The sequence below is a fragment of the Mercenaria mercenaria genome, chromosome 7 (assembly GCF_021730395.1).
Source record: "Mercenaria mercenaria strain notata chromosome 7, MADL_Memer_1, whole genome shotgun sequence".
NCBI lineage: Eukaryota > Metazoa > Mollusca > Bivalvia > Venerida > Veneridae > Mercenaria > Mercenaria mercenaria.
In genome coordinates, this window is record NC_069367.1 from 2,462,618 (window position 1) to 2,477,986 (window position 15,369).

Here is a 15,369-nt window from a genome sequence, read left to right on the forward strand (position 1 = left end):
TCTTCTTCCTGGTGTCATGGTAAACACGAAGTGCCATAAACTAAGTTCTTCTTCTTGATGTCATGGAAAGCACGCATGTACCATAACCTTAATCTTCTTCCTGGTGTCATGGTAAACACGAAGTGCCATAAACTAAGTTCTTCTTCTTGATGTCATGGAAAGCACGCATGTACCATAACCTTAATTCTTCTTCCTGGTGTCATGGTAAACACGAAGTGCCATAAACTAAGTTCTTCTTCTTGATGTCATGGAAAGCACGCATGTACCATAACCTTAATCTTCTTCCTGGTGTCATGGTAAACACGAAGTGCCATAAACTAAGTTCTTCTTCTTGATGTCATGGAAAGCACGCATGTACCATAACCTTAATTCTTCTTCCTGGTGTCATGGTAAACACGAAGTGCCATAAACTAAGTTCTTCTTCTTGATGTCATGGAAAGCACGCATGTACCATAACCTTAATTCTTCTTCCTGGTGTCATGGTAAACACGAAGTGCCATAAACTAAGTTCTTCTTCTTGATGTCATGGAAAGCACGCATGTACCATAACCTTAATTCTTCTTCCTGGTGTCATGGTAAACACGAAGTGCCATAAACTAAGTTCTTCTTCTTGATGTCATGGAAAGCACGCATGTACCATAACCTTAATCTTCTTCCTGGTGTCATGGTAAACACGAAGTGCCATAAACTAAGTTCTTCTTCTTGATGTCATGGAAAGCACGCATGTACCATAACCTTAATTCTTCTTCCTGGTGTCATGGTAAACACGAAGTGCCATAAACTAAGTTCTTCTTCTTGATGTCATGGAAAGCACGCATGTACCATAACCTTAATCTTCTTCCTGGTGTCATGGTAAACACGAAGTGCCATAAACTAAGTTCTTCTTCTTGATGTCATGGAAAGCACGCATGTACCATAACCTTAATTCTTCTTCCTGGTGTCATGGTAAACACGAAGTGCCATAAACTAAGTTCTTCTTCTTGATGTCATGGAAAGCACGCATGTACCATAACCTTAATTCTTCTTCCTGGTGTCATGGTAAACACGAAGTGCCATAAACTAAGTTCTTCTTCTTGATGTCATGGAAAGCACGCATGTACCATAACCTTGATTCTTCTTCCTGATGTCATGGTAAACACGAAGTGCCATAAACTAAGTTCTTCTTCTTGATGTCATGGAAAGCACGCATGTACCATAACCTTAATTCTTCTTCCTGATGTCATGGTAAACACGAAGTGCCATAAACTAAGTTCTTCTTCTTGATGTCATGGTAAGCACGCATGTACCATAACCTTAATTCTTCTTCCTGATGTCATGGTAAACACGAAGTGCCATAAACTAAGTTCTTCTTCTTGATGTCATGGTAAGCACGCATGTACCATAACCTTAATTCTTCTTCCTGATGTCATGGTAAACACGAAGTGCCATAAACTAAGTTCTTCTTCTTGATGTCATGGTAAGCATGCATGTACCATAATCTGAATACTTTTTTCTGATGTCATGGTAAGCACGCAGGTACCATAATCTTTATTATTCTTCCTGATGTCATGGTAAGCGCGCATCTGCCATACCCTTAGTTTTTCTTCCTGATGTCAGGGTAAGCGCGCATATAGTTCTTTTTCCTGGTGGGATTCTTCTTTCTGATGTCATGGTAAGCACGCATGTACCATAACCTTAGTTCTTCTTTCTGATGTCATGGTAAACCTGCATGTACCATAACCTTAGTTCTTCTTTCTGATGTCATGGTAAACCTGCATGTACCATAACCTTAGTTCTTCTTTCTGATGTCATGGTAAACCTGCATGTACCATAACCTTAATTCTTTCTCCCTGATGTCATGGTAAGCACGAATGTGCCATGACCTAAATTCTTCTTTCTGATGTCATGGTAAGCACGGATGTGCTATAACCTTAGTTCTTCTTCCAGGTGTCATTGGTAAGCGCGTATATAGTTCTTTTTCCTGATGGAATTCTTAGCGCGCATGTGCCATACCCTTAATTCTTCTGCCTGCTGTCATGGTAAGCACGAATGTGCCATGACCTAAATTCTTCTTTCTGATGTCATGGTAAGCACGAATGTGCTATAACCTTAGTTCTTCTTCCAGGTGTCATTTGTAAGCGCGCATATAGTTCTTTTTCCTGATGGAATTCTTAGCGCGCATGTGCCATACCCTTAGTTCTTCTTCCTGTTACCATGGTAAGCCTGCATGTATTATAACCTTAATTCTTTTCCCTGATATCATAGTAAGCACGCATGTACCATAACCGTAGATCTTTTTTCCTGATATTATAGTAAGCACGCATGTATCATAACCTTATTTGTTTTTCCTGATGTCATGGTAAGCGCGCATGTACCGTAACCTTAGTTCTTCTTCCTGATGTCATGGCAATTTGTGCTCTCGAATTCCTCTATAAAAGTGGAGACATATTCTTGTTTGTTTCCGTGTAAACCATATGTAAATATTTTATTTCCTGTGAAATTCAAGAAATTATTTTGATCCCGTGCAAGATTGACAGTCCCTGCAAAAGTGAATGACAAAAGAAATAAAAGAGAACACGTGCTTGTATACATTTTAATATTTTTTCATAAAATAACTCGCACCCAGTTGGGTTTGTCACCCATGAAAGAAACCAGCTGCGATAAGACCTTAAGTTAAAATATCTAAATTAATTACAATGTCCCAATGCAGTTATTCATAATACCCAATACAATGTATTAACCTTTAGCCTTCTGGCAACGAGTGGCAAGTGTAGACCAAGATCGCCTGTACGTCCATGCAGGCTGATAACGGTATGTGATGTACGCTTTACAGTCAGTAATTTTTCAGTAAACTACCCTTCGAATAATAAATGGTACTGCCCAAATTAAATGATGTACCAATCCATTTTAGCAATTTACTTGCTAATGGGTAAAGGTTAGCGCATAAAAAGAAAATTTACTTCCTTGTTCCAGTTTAAGTCGGCGTTTTGTTATCACTAGCCTTAACACGATTTAAAATGGCGGAAGGAGGGGAAAATAGCTCAGTTAATAACAGTTCTAGTGATGCTGTTCCCGGGCGCATAGGACAATTGTTATGTCATCCATGTTCAAGAAAGGATTTACAAACAACGGCTGATGTGTTTTGTTCAGAGTGTGACGAATTTCAGTGCAATGAATGCTCAAAGGCACACACAGTTTATGCCTTCATGAAAAATCACAAATTAGTGAATGCAACTAAAGTGAAATCGAAACCAACTTCTTTTGATATGAAAGGAATGGACATTTGTGAGAAGCACGGAAAATTATTGGAGTTTTTTTGTGAAGACGAGAACCAGCTCTGCTGCAGCACATGTGCTATATTAAATCACAGGAGTTGCCGTAGCGTCGTAGAAGTACCGTCGATTGCCGGAAAATCACGAACACCTGGTTCCCTTTTAAAGAGGCAATTAGAGGAAGCACAATCAATTGGAAGGAAGATCGTTAATCAGATAGAGTCATCGAAAGAACAACTCAGTCTTGATATCAAAGCAATATTTTCGGAAATAAAAAGAATGCGAAATGATATGAACAAACTATTCGACGACCTAGAAGTTTACGTTACCAGGGAAACTGATGTGTTTCAGGCTGAAGTAATGAATAAACTGACAAATAAACAATTCAACTGTGAGAAAAATATTGCGGATATAACAAAGTCACTTGAAGTTGTTGACACAGCTTTGCAGAATGGGACGCCATCACAGCAATTTATAGTTTCACAGAAAATGAAAAAACAGGCCGATGAACTTCACAGGGACGTTGACAATGATTATCATAATTTAGAGATTGCTACCGTTTCCTTTGAATTTGATGAAACAATAATCCTGCCACCATTACCTATTTCTGATTACGTTCCAGGAAAGCTAACATTAAATTATGCCCTGCCTAAAACAAAGAAATCTGTCGCACCTGTAGACCCGATTGTTAAATTAACGAAGATTATTTCCATTGATCTGAAACAGACTGGAGATGATGTCGAAGAACCGATATACAAGGGCCTGGATTTCCTGCCGGATGGTAGACTGGTTGCCGTGGATTATAACAACAAGAAATGTTTAATTTACAATGAGAAGCTTGAGAAAGTAGGATCGTTTCAGTTATCGTATTTACCACGGAGTGTTGCTACTGTATCTGAGGACGAAGTGGCGATAACAAGTGGTGGCAAATACCAGATAGACTTTCTACGTGTCAGTAAATCTAATGATATAACTTTTATCAGGGCATGCAAAGTTTCGACAAAATATGAATCTATTTGTCTGAAAGATGAGGAACACTTTGCTATTGGAACTATCGATGATGCAAGACTAGTTCGTATTGTATCTCTGTTAGGGGAAGAGAAAGATTTCAGTATCAACTTTCCCAATAAGGATTGCTCTTTACCTGCTTTTATGTGCAGCTATATAATGAATACTGATAAGTTGATACTAACCGATAGGCACGAGCATACTGTTTATATATATGACATCGCGGCAAACACCAAAGTTGTTGTCAAGGACAACAAGATCAAGGAACCACTTGATGTAGCAGTAGGTCCATCCGACTGTATCCTGGTTTGCAGTAATGAAACACATTCCATTGTACAGATCTCATCAACAGGTCAGGTCCTATCATCGTACAAGTTAGATTTGTATTATCCATACAGAGTTTGTATTTCTAAAGATAAATCTATTATTGCTGTTACAAATAAATGTATCAGCAGAAAAAAGTTACAATTGTTTAAAGTTACATGTGCAGAGTGATGTATAGCGTTCGCTGCACCTTTTTTATCACTCAGTCGGGAATACCAGTTTTTGAGGTACCGTTGCATGTATGTTTTGTTTTCAAAACACTGGATAATTTACACATCATCAATGTATCTGTCATGTTTTGTGTTTCGCCATCGTGATACAACACTTCGCTTGTCTCCTGTACAAAACGCAACATTATGATTGCGAAGCGCAAGACTGCAATGGCGAAGCCCGAAATTTTGGAAAACTGACAATGTCGTGCTTCGCCATTAATTTCACGTTAGCGAAATTAATGTATACAATTAACTTCAAATATAACAACCACAGATATAATTAATTTTCTGTATTTGTTTGGCTATAAGGAACCATTTAAAATGTCCCTATTTTAGCAATTCTTTGAACAATGTAAAACAAAATGGTTGTAGCAAACATGGTTATAGAAAGTACCGGATAGACGGAATACATTTCAATGTCCCAGTGTTAAAATCTACATTGAAATATATATTAGGCTAAAGCGAACCCAAAATAGTCATTGTAATAAGTTTTATACAAGGCTTGAAAATAGCATTTGGTAGACATTGTACTAACATACTGATTCATAAAACAAATATTAAAACATTGTGTGATTGTTGATATCTCTCAACGACATCTAAAACCAAGTATTTCACTGAAATCTTGATCTGATAATTTTTAAGAATGTTGTTTAAGGTCTCCTGAAACATAATACATATGATTTAGTTACTTATTAGCCCCTTGAAAATTATGTTTATCTCACTGTGTACTGTAATATCGTAAGACTTGTACAGGTATTATACACGGACAATAATTGGGTGTAATTATTTGATTTCTATTGGATTTTATTTTCTACAATTATAATGTGACCATGGAATAATTCGGATAAATAATACATTTAAGTACAATTATAAGATATGTCAGATATTCAATGACGTCTGAAATTTAGTTGATAATCATTAATTTTAAATTACGGCTGCAGTATATCCTTAGGACACCAGGAACATTTTTATTCAATCTCGCCTGGCATATGTATGTTTTTGACAACTCAGAAAATGACGTCACTAAACCTTCAGCTATTTCCGGAAGTAAAGAAAATGAAAGTAGACATGCAAAACTTGAAAACGAAAGTCGCCTTTAGATTGGTCGATAGTCAGGGGTCATGTACAGGGGTCACCCCGTCAAAATGTATGCGCGTGGACTTCTTTTTTTCTTTTTGCTAATGGGGAGTCAATTTTCAGCATTTTCTAACGATTTGAAAAATACTTGGGCTTTAGCACGACATGTCAGCTTTTCATCTACGAAAATATATTTGAACTCGAAATAAACACATATCCCACAGGGGTCCGTAACGGAGCAAGGGTACTTAGAGATTTTTGAAACTTTGTCAAATCGCTCAAAAGGTCCTTAACTCTGCGTACCATGAAAAACGACCCAGCTACGCGCCTGTAATCATCTGTAATGATGTTTTCCTGTTATATCATAATTACTGTATCGCCATATTTGGAAATATATGTTTGATTATTCTTAATTGGTATCTGACCTTCTGTAAAAGATGAAATAGACTTGTCAAACCTTGTCATTTAATTTCTCGGGCATAAAATGTTGTGTTTGTAGTCTAAATGGCTATTTTATTGGAATATGAGTTCATGGGGTTTAAACTATGAACATAAAATTAATAGGAGTTTTTAAGGTTCGTTATTTCGTAGATTGAGAGTCTCAAAACTAACAATTCACTAAAATAAGGCCCTATGAATATATGTAATGTTACAGTATATTAACATACCTCTCATGAGAGGAGGTGTCAATTCATATCGACATTAATTAATGGCATAAATATTGAAACATATACAAACTGTAAAAATGTATTTTTCATTGATATTTAGATTGTAACACAGATACTTTGTAGACAGAGTTTTGATGATATGACTGTCAAAGAATAAAAAGTGAACATGCATTACAGGCACTATGAATTATATGCATACCATTAGCACACTTAAACATAAGGACAACTAGCTATTTCATAGATAACACTATAGGTACACTCATGTTATATTATATGAATATGATCATTTTTATTGTTTTATGTTGAAATGTTTACTGTCGCCATGTATATATAAGATCTATATGTACCACCTATTTGAATGAAAACAAAACTTATCATTAAAATTAAAAATCGTTTGTTGGATTTTGCTCGTGTTTTACTATTGACCAAAAACATTGTCTGTCTAATAAGCATTATTCTGTCTCCCTCGAAGGCCTTTAAAACGACATAATTATAGCTTAGGTTCAGATTTTGAAATGCAACGCCACAATTCACCTTAACCCTGTTGTGAACACATTTGGCGGGTTCATATCCGAAAGTCATGTCACATTTGAAATACAGTGTCAGTATTTGGTGTGAAGACTCGTCATATCATGTGCTTGTAGAAGTAAGTTTTAGTTCCAAATTCAATCATTCAAACAGAAGTTATGGGTCTTTGGCTATATAATACAATGTTGAATATCTGTATGATCCGGGAAATATATATATATAAAAAAATGGTCGCAATGTGCAGTCTCTGCTCACAAATCAGAAAAACAGGGTGTCTTTGTGTATACGTCCTTTCAGAACATCATACAATTGCACGAATATCACTTATATTAGTCGGACGAAATCTTTGAAGCTTCCGAGGAGTTCATGATAAAAGATATATTGACGCATGGTACAAAAACCTGAAATATTTAATTCAAAGAAACTGAAAACAATAAGAAGTGCTGGAATGAAGAACTGTAACCTATTTCAATCATCTCCATTTTGTACATATTTTTCTTCAAATGATTGCAATACCTGCAGCAAGTGAGAGTAATTAGAAAACAAAAACCTTTTAAAAGAATGATAGCTCTACTAGTAGGAGTGATCAGAGAAAAAGCAGGGTTCAAACCCATAACCATTTTTTGAACAGTTTTAAATTTAATCACACCGAGTCTGCAATTTTCACTATTTAGAGGGATCTACTTTTTAAATTATTGTTACTAACGAAGACATTAAACACAATGGCTGATATCAATAGTCTGGTGATAAGATAGCAGGATGGGATGGTAGAATAGTAGGATGATAGGATAATGTGACAAGATGGTAAGATAGCAAAATGATTTGCTAGGATGGTAGAATAGTAGGAATGATAGAATAGGCTGGTAGAATAGTAGGATGATAGGATAGGATATAATGATAGTAAGTTGGTAGGATATGATGTCAGGATAGGATGCTAGGATATATCCACCCTTCAAAGAAACAGACTGCCATTTTTGTGTAGTTTTCTTTATCACGGTGCACAGTCACGTGACTTGTGACGTTTCAACTAGGGTACCACGCCAAGCAGAATTTGTGTTTTTGTTTGTTTTATCTTTCTTAAAGGCCTGCTCCAGTCACTTGATAGTAGGATAAACGGATATGATGATAGGACAGCAGGATAGACGGATAATAGGATATAATGCTAGGACAGTATGGTAGCGATTCTAGGATAGAGGATCGATAGGATAGGAAGATACAATTATAGGAATACAATGGTAGAATAATAGGATAGAATGAAAGCGATGGAAGGATAGTAGTATGATAGGACAGGATGATACAATAATAGGAATGCAATGACAGGATGACAGGATAGGAGTATACGACATAATAGGAATTACATGGGTGGAATAGTAAGATAACGATGGTAAGATGTCAGGATAAGAGCTATAGTAAGTTAAAATGGCAAAAGTGATTAATGTCATCATGTCCTCTTACCACTGCTATCCAAACATCTTAATAAAGCTTTTCCACTATCCTACCACCACCACACTACCATCTTATCAACATATCGTCTCCACCCAACCATCTTTTTTATCGTATCATTGCCAAACTACCATCATACTATCGTATCATTGCCACCCTATCATTTAGTTATGATCGTATCTTCGCCACCCAGCCATCATATGATTATATCATCGCCACCTTGCCATCCTATAATTGTATAATTGTAATCATCATCGTATCATCGCTATTCTACCGTCCTGTTATCTTATCATCGTCATCCTATCTTTTTTAATCGCATCATCCACGCCCTACCGTCCTGTTATCGTTCCATCGCCATCCTACCATTTCAGTGTCGGATAATCGCCATCATACAATTCTAACATCGCGCTTAGATAACTGGGCGATGGCGGTGGACGAGTATTTGAACAAAATCTATCAGCGACACTGACTTCCAACATATTCTGTCTCCAATGCTTGAATATTACCGAATCACCCTTAATATCGCGTAGCATAGGCATTTTATGTATATGTGCAGCTGTTGTACTAGCGGCAACCACCAACTGCTTGAAAATAAATGAAAGAAAAATGTTTGATCCCGTGCAAAGCTGTCAATCCCTGCAGAAGTGAATGAAAAAACGCTGCATGTATACTTTTTATATTTGCACCTAGTTGCACTTGCCATCAACTGTGATAAAAGCTTGAGTTAGGATATCTAAATCAGATACAATGCCCCAATACAATCATTGTGTATAGTGATAAAATCGTTGATCAAACCCAATACAAAAAGGTACATTGTTTTAACGCTTAAGACAATTTACTTCCTCGTTCCAGCATAAGTAGGCGTTTTGTTATGAACACGATTTGAAATGGCGGAAGGAGGGGAAAATAGCTCAGTTAACATCAGCTCTGACGATGCTGTTCCTGGGCGCATAGGACAAATGTTATGTCAGCCATGTTCAAGAAAGGATTTACAAACAACGGCTGATGTATTTTGTTCTACAGTGTGACGAATTTCAGTGCAATAAATGTTCAAAGGCACACACAGTTTATGCGTTTTTGAAAAATCACAAGTTAGTGAATGCAGATGAAGTGGAATCGGAACCAACTTCTTTCGATATGAAAGGAATGGACATCTGTGAGAAGCACGGAAAAATATTAGATTTTTTTTGTGAAAACGAGAACCAGCTCTGCTGCAGTACATGTGCTATAGTGAATCACAGGAGTTGTCGTAGCATCGTAGACATATCGGGGATTGCCAGAAAATCACGCCCAGCTTGTTCCCCTTTAAAAAGAAAATTAGCAGAAGTAAAATCAAAGACAGAGAAGGTCGTTAAACATATAGAGTCATCGAAGGAACAACTCAGTCTAGATATAAAAGCAATATTCGCCGAAATTAAAAGAATGCGAGATGATGTAAACAAAATGTTCGACGACCTGGAAGTTTACGTTACCAGGGAAACTGACGTATTTCAGACTGAAGTAATCAATAAACTGAAAAAGAAGCACTCCAGCTGTGAAAAACATATTGCCGATGTTACAAAATCTTTGGAAATTGTTGCTACAGTTTTGCAGAATGGGACGTCATCACAGCAATTCATAGTAGCACAGAAAGTGAAAAAGCAGGCCAACGAACTTTACAGGGACGTAAACAAAGACTGTCAAAGTTTAGAAGCTGCAACCGTTTTCCTTACATTTGATGAAACATTGAAGTTGCCACCTCTTTCTATTTCTGATTACGTTCCAGGAAAGCTAACATCAAATTTCATCTTTCCTAAAGCTAAGACATCTGCCGTACCTGTAGACCCGAGTGTTAAATTAACGAAGATCACTTCCATTGATCTGAAGCAGAGTACAGATGATGTCGAGGAACCGTTGTACTCAGGACTGGATTTCCTGCCGGATGGTAGACTGGTTGCAGTAGATAATTTCAACAGAAAAGTCTTGATCTACAATGAGAAGCTTAAGAAAGTAGGATCTTATAAATTATCGAAAAAACCGCAGAGTGTAGTTGCTGTATCTGAGGAGGAAGTGGCGATAACAAGTGAGGGACATTATAAGATATATTTTCTACGTGTCAGTAAATCTTCTGAAATATCTTTGATCAGGACATGTAATGTTAAGACAAAGTATGACTCTATATGTCTGAAAGATGAGGGAAAGTTTGTTGTTGGAACTATCGATGATACAAGGCCAGTTCGTATTGTGTCTCTGTCAGGAGAAGAGAATGATTTCAGTATTAACTTTCCACACAAGAAATATCCTTTAGACTTTAGTGCCTGTACATATATCAGAAGCAGCAATAAGTTAGTTCTCACCGATAGATACGAGCATATTGTCTTCATATATGACATCAAGAGCAACACCAGAGTTGTTGTCAAGGACAACCAAATCAAGGATCCAGTTGGTGTCGCAGTAGGTCCATCCGACAGTATCCTGGTTTGCAGTAAGGGAAAAAAATCCATTGTACAGATCTCCCAATCAGGTCAGATCCTGTCATGGTACAATTTAGATATGAAAGGTCCTTATAGAGTCTGTGTTTCAAAGGACAAATCTGTTGTTGCTGTTTCAAATAACCGTTTGGACAAAACAAAGTTACAGTTGTTTAAACTTACATTTGCAGAGTGATTTATTGCTTACGAGAAACCGTTGTTACCACTCACTCGGGTGACCCCGAGATATGATGTTCAGATTCTATCTTTTTAAACTACATGTATCTCGATTTGAAATATATACAGTTATATGTATGTTTTTTTTTCCTGTAAAACACTGAACATCGATGTATCTGTCATTATCTGAGGAGCTTCAAATAGTCCATCAAATGTATTCTTTTTCTCATACTTAAATGACTGTACTCATTTACCAGTATTATGACATTCAATATACAAACGGTACTCATATACCTTCAATATGAGTATATGACATTCAATACTCAGACAGTACCGGAACTCTAGGTTATTGGATATTAAAGAATTAAATGTATTACCAAATTATATTTTTATATTTTCATATTTTATACTTAAGATTTTGTCAACTATATACTTAGAATTTTATGTTGTATATAGCATATCAAAAGTTATAACAAAAATATTAATGTAACACTCCTGCATTATGATTTTGATTCCTGAACGTTGTTACTACATAACTATATACTGTAACACTCCTGCATTATGATTTTGATTCCTGAACGTTGTTACTACATAACTATATTGTGTAACACTCCTGCAGAGGGAAAATAGAAATGATAGTCTTTGTCTAATTCACTAGTTTAGTATAATGACATTTGATTTCACACTCTACTTATATAGATATGAAATACGTTTGGTCGCACTATTTAAATGAATTCAGTAAGTCGGAGGAAAATACTATTCCATTCTTTTAACAGTGTCTTTACCGCTGTTTTTTGTACTTTATTTTTTTGGAAGAAAGTGAGCATAGGACCTTCGTATCTTTTGAGGGAAAGAATTACCTCCAGCTTCAATTTAATTATCATATGGACATGTGCGAAATATGTCCAGTGTAATCTTTAAATTTCATTGCCGTTTCATTTAGTTTTTTTATAAAATGGAAATGTATATATGTATGTTGTATACACTTGTTGTGTACTCTTTTTGTTTGTTCATGGATGAGATGTAAATAAACGTAACTTCTATGAATATATATTTGGTGTTTAAAACACGGAAATGAGGTATATATAGCTATGGTACGCAGGTACATATTATTCTAGTCTTCAACACTGGGCCCAACATTTCCATTTTTTCGAATGAGACCCGATTTCAAGCCTCTGCTTCTAAGGTCCTTTAAGTGTTTTTATATTCATGGCAAGTCCACTTTGAATCAACACGCGTGAGGCCGTTTCATTACATTTACAGACTAATTGTTTATGCGTGTATGTTGAAAATGCGTTTTTTATTTATTTCAGACGTTTCAGTAAGTACTGTGTTTGAATGAATAACATTTATACAAGTCAATATCTTACATTTAGCCGTATTTGTAAGTGGAAAAAAACCCTAATATTCGAGCGTTTTATGCATAATTTTCCAAATTTGTAGGATAATATCTGCTTCATTTCAAACCCCAAAATGGTAGAATCAATCAACGAGGTTGTGTAGATGAATCACTTCTCATTCACATATGATTTTCAAATTTGGCAATAAAACTTACAGAGAAGTAATTGGTATCCCGATGGGAACCAACTGCGCTCCATTCATTGATGATTTATTCTTATACTGTTATGCACGAGATTTCATGCTTATTTTATCCACTGAGGCACAATTTGAAATTATTGAAGCCTTTTATGGAACCTCAAGGTGTCTTGATAATATTTTAAACATGGACGACCAATATTGTTTAGAAATGATGAAACATATTTACCCAAAAAGAGTTACAACTTAATAAGGCTAATACTTTAGTTTTACAAGCGTCATTTTTGGATTTAAGTTCAACAATTGTGAATTCTAATTTAGAAATGAAAATAAATGATAAAAAGGTCGATTTTAATCTTGAAATTGTCAACATCACCCACCTTGATGGAGATGTCCCTCGAGCAACATCATACGGTGTCTAAATTTCACAATTTATTCGTTTTGCAAGAGCCTGCTCAAACATAGACGATTTTAATGACAGAAATCTTCATTTCACCACGGAATTGTTACAACAGGGATACCGTTATTATAAGCTACGGAAAGCTTTCAGTAAATGTTACTACAGATAGTCCAAACTGTTAGAAAAATACAATATGAACCTATAACCACTTTTAAAACTTGGACTTACACACCCGGAATACTGTGGAGATGTAGTGTATAAAATTCGGAAAATTAAACATTATAATTATTTTAATCAAATATTTGTAAAATGGGTTAAAATGTTTATCACAAGAGAATACGATGCGAAAATCGTGAAGGACAGTGCATGTTTAGTGATTGAACCCTCTGCAGTTAAACGCTACGGTTTCATATTAGATTGTGCAATGACTAATAAAGTGTAAGACTTCATGATGCTTTTCTTCTGTATCCTACATACAACGGACGGAGGTAGTTGATTTTTGTCTTGCAGCTCTCTTAGTCATGCCCTTAAAAGTTAGGCTCTTGGTGCTCTGACTTCAGACAAGTTGTTGAGTACATTGGTGTAGTTATATCTTAGATTTTCCTTAATTTTATGTTTTACTTAATTAATTTGGTATTTTTGCGCTAACGTTAGAGGCTTTCACAGCAGGGATTTTATTTACATTGTGTTGAAATTAGGGATAGTGCGATGTTGGCATGCCCTTCACGCGTTTTTAAGTTTTTAAACCCCCAGTTTCCTTTATATAGGTTACTGACCGTCCCTAGGTGGTGCCCCTATTTTCAAATCGTTTTCTGTCTGACTTGTATATTCTGTTTTGTATGTTTTCTTGTTTATTGTAAGCGCTTTTCCGCCTCTTTACTCACCCTGTTCCCCCCGCGCCCCCGCTAATTTCCCTTTGCAATTGTGCTACGTTTAACATCTCTCCACCTTTATAGGTTAAAAATCAGTAATTCAAATCCTTCTTTGTTTCATATAAAAAAACGACAACTTCAGATCGTCTTCACGTAACTTTAGAGAACATCGCATTTTCCTACACCTATTTTTTCATGAATGTTCTATCACAAATTAACGACAGAAGTGAAAAGAAAATAGGGTGTTATGTAGTTCCTAGTGAAATGTCAGTCAGCTGTGGTCTGCTACCCTAAAAATGGCGCATATTTGCTCTCGTCCGCGCAATAAACACCTACGTCCGGTTTCGATATACAAAACTTGCCATGTGGGGTGTATGAACATGAAAAACCGTCTCATTTCATGCAGAATGTATTCTAGTAATACAATATGGCCATTAAAGCACTAGTTTTACACGAATTTGCGCAAAAATGGGAAAGTTAGGATCTATTTATTATGGACTTCTTTCGGAAGCACATTTTCGACCGAATTACTGACCTTATTCTTGTAAGAAATGTTTCTTATCAAATTTCACACCATTTTCATTTCTATTTTCAAGAAAGATGTAATACCAAACATTTTGCCAAGTTTCATTGTGAAACTTCGAGATTTAAGAGAAATATAGACATTCAATAGAAGCCATCCATTTACTGGGCTAAATTTTTGCCCTACGATCCTTTTATTGTATATTTTGGTAAAAGTTTAACTTGTCTGCATTATTTTTTAATTGGATTCTGAAATATCATTCATTCCGTCCTGAATAAGACCCAGGATGGTTTTTGTGCATTTTCTGACATTTTGGAGACAAAATATAGGGTTTTTAATCCCAGAAATTTCTGCTAAAATAGGCGCATCTACTCAAAATATGGTCAAAATTCACATTTTTGTTTTCAAATTTCATCATTATTTTGCATTGGAAACACTCTTTTATATCATATACAACCGATTTATGAATATTTAGACTAATTACGATGTGTTTCGAGAAAAGTCATATTTCAGCTCTTACAGGTTAAAGGTCAGTAATTTAAATCCTTCATTGTTTCATATAAAAAATGACAACTTCAGGTCTACACCACGGAAGCACATTTTCGACCGAATTACTGACCTTATTCCTTAACCTTGAGTTAGTTTTCGTAGCTCCCATTTACTTTGACTGCCGGAATCCGGTACACGATTTTTTTCCCCTGCTTATGTAGGTGCGTTTGTGTGCTTGTGAGTCTAAAACAGTGCCCTGCTGTTTTCTTGTATCTTGCATGTTTGTTTTTCTGTGTTATTTGGTTGGGTGTGGTTTTGTGTTTGTCATTGGTACATGAGTGTCTGTTGTGGTTTACGTTGTAGTGTGACTGTTATTAAGAAAAGTAGCATTCCCTTTGTATATTCATCCTT

At 36.0% G+C, this 15,369-nt stretch overlaps 2 protein-coding genes across 2 annotated transcripts; both read left to right on the forward strand.

Moving 5' to 3' along the window:
• The first annotated feature begins 2,996 nt into the window (after positions 1 to 2,996).
• On the forward strand, positions 2,997 to 4,754 carry LOC123556126 (uncharacterized). The gene has a single exon (XM_045346729.2). The coding sequence runs from the start codon at positions 2,997 to 2,999 to the stop codon at positions 4,752 to 4,754; it is 1,758 nt and encodes a 585-aa protein (XP_045202664.2).
• Positions 4,755 to 9,648: 4,894 nt separating this feature from the next.
• On the forward strand, positions 9,649 to 11,157 carry LOC123555695 (uncharacterized). The gene has a single exon (XM_045346285.2). The coding sequence runs from the start codon at positions 9,649 to 9,651 to the stop codon at positions 11,155 to 11,157; it is 1,509 nt and encodes a 502-aa protein (XP_045202220.2).
• The last annotated feature ends 4,212 nt before the right edge of the window (positions 11,158 to 15,369 follow it).

Excerpts from the sequence above, each read along its gene's own strand:
- LOC123555695 (XM_045346285.2), top strand. The coding sequence starts at position 9,649 with ATGAAAGGAATGGACATCTGTGAGAAGCACGGAAAAATATTAGATTTT.
- LOC123556126 (XM_045346729.2), top strand. The coding sequence starts at position 2,997 with ATGGCGGAAGGAGGGGAAAATAGCTCAGTTAATAACAGTTCTAGTGAT.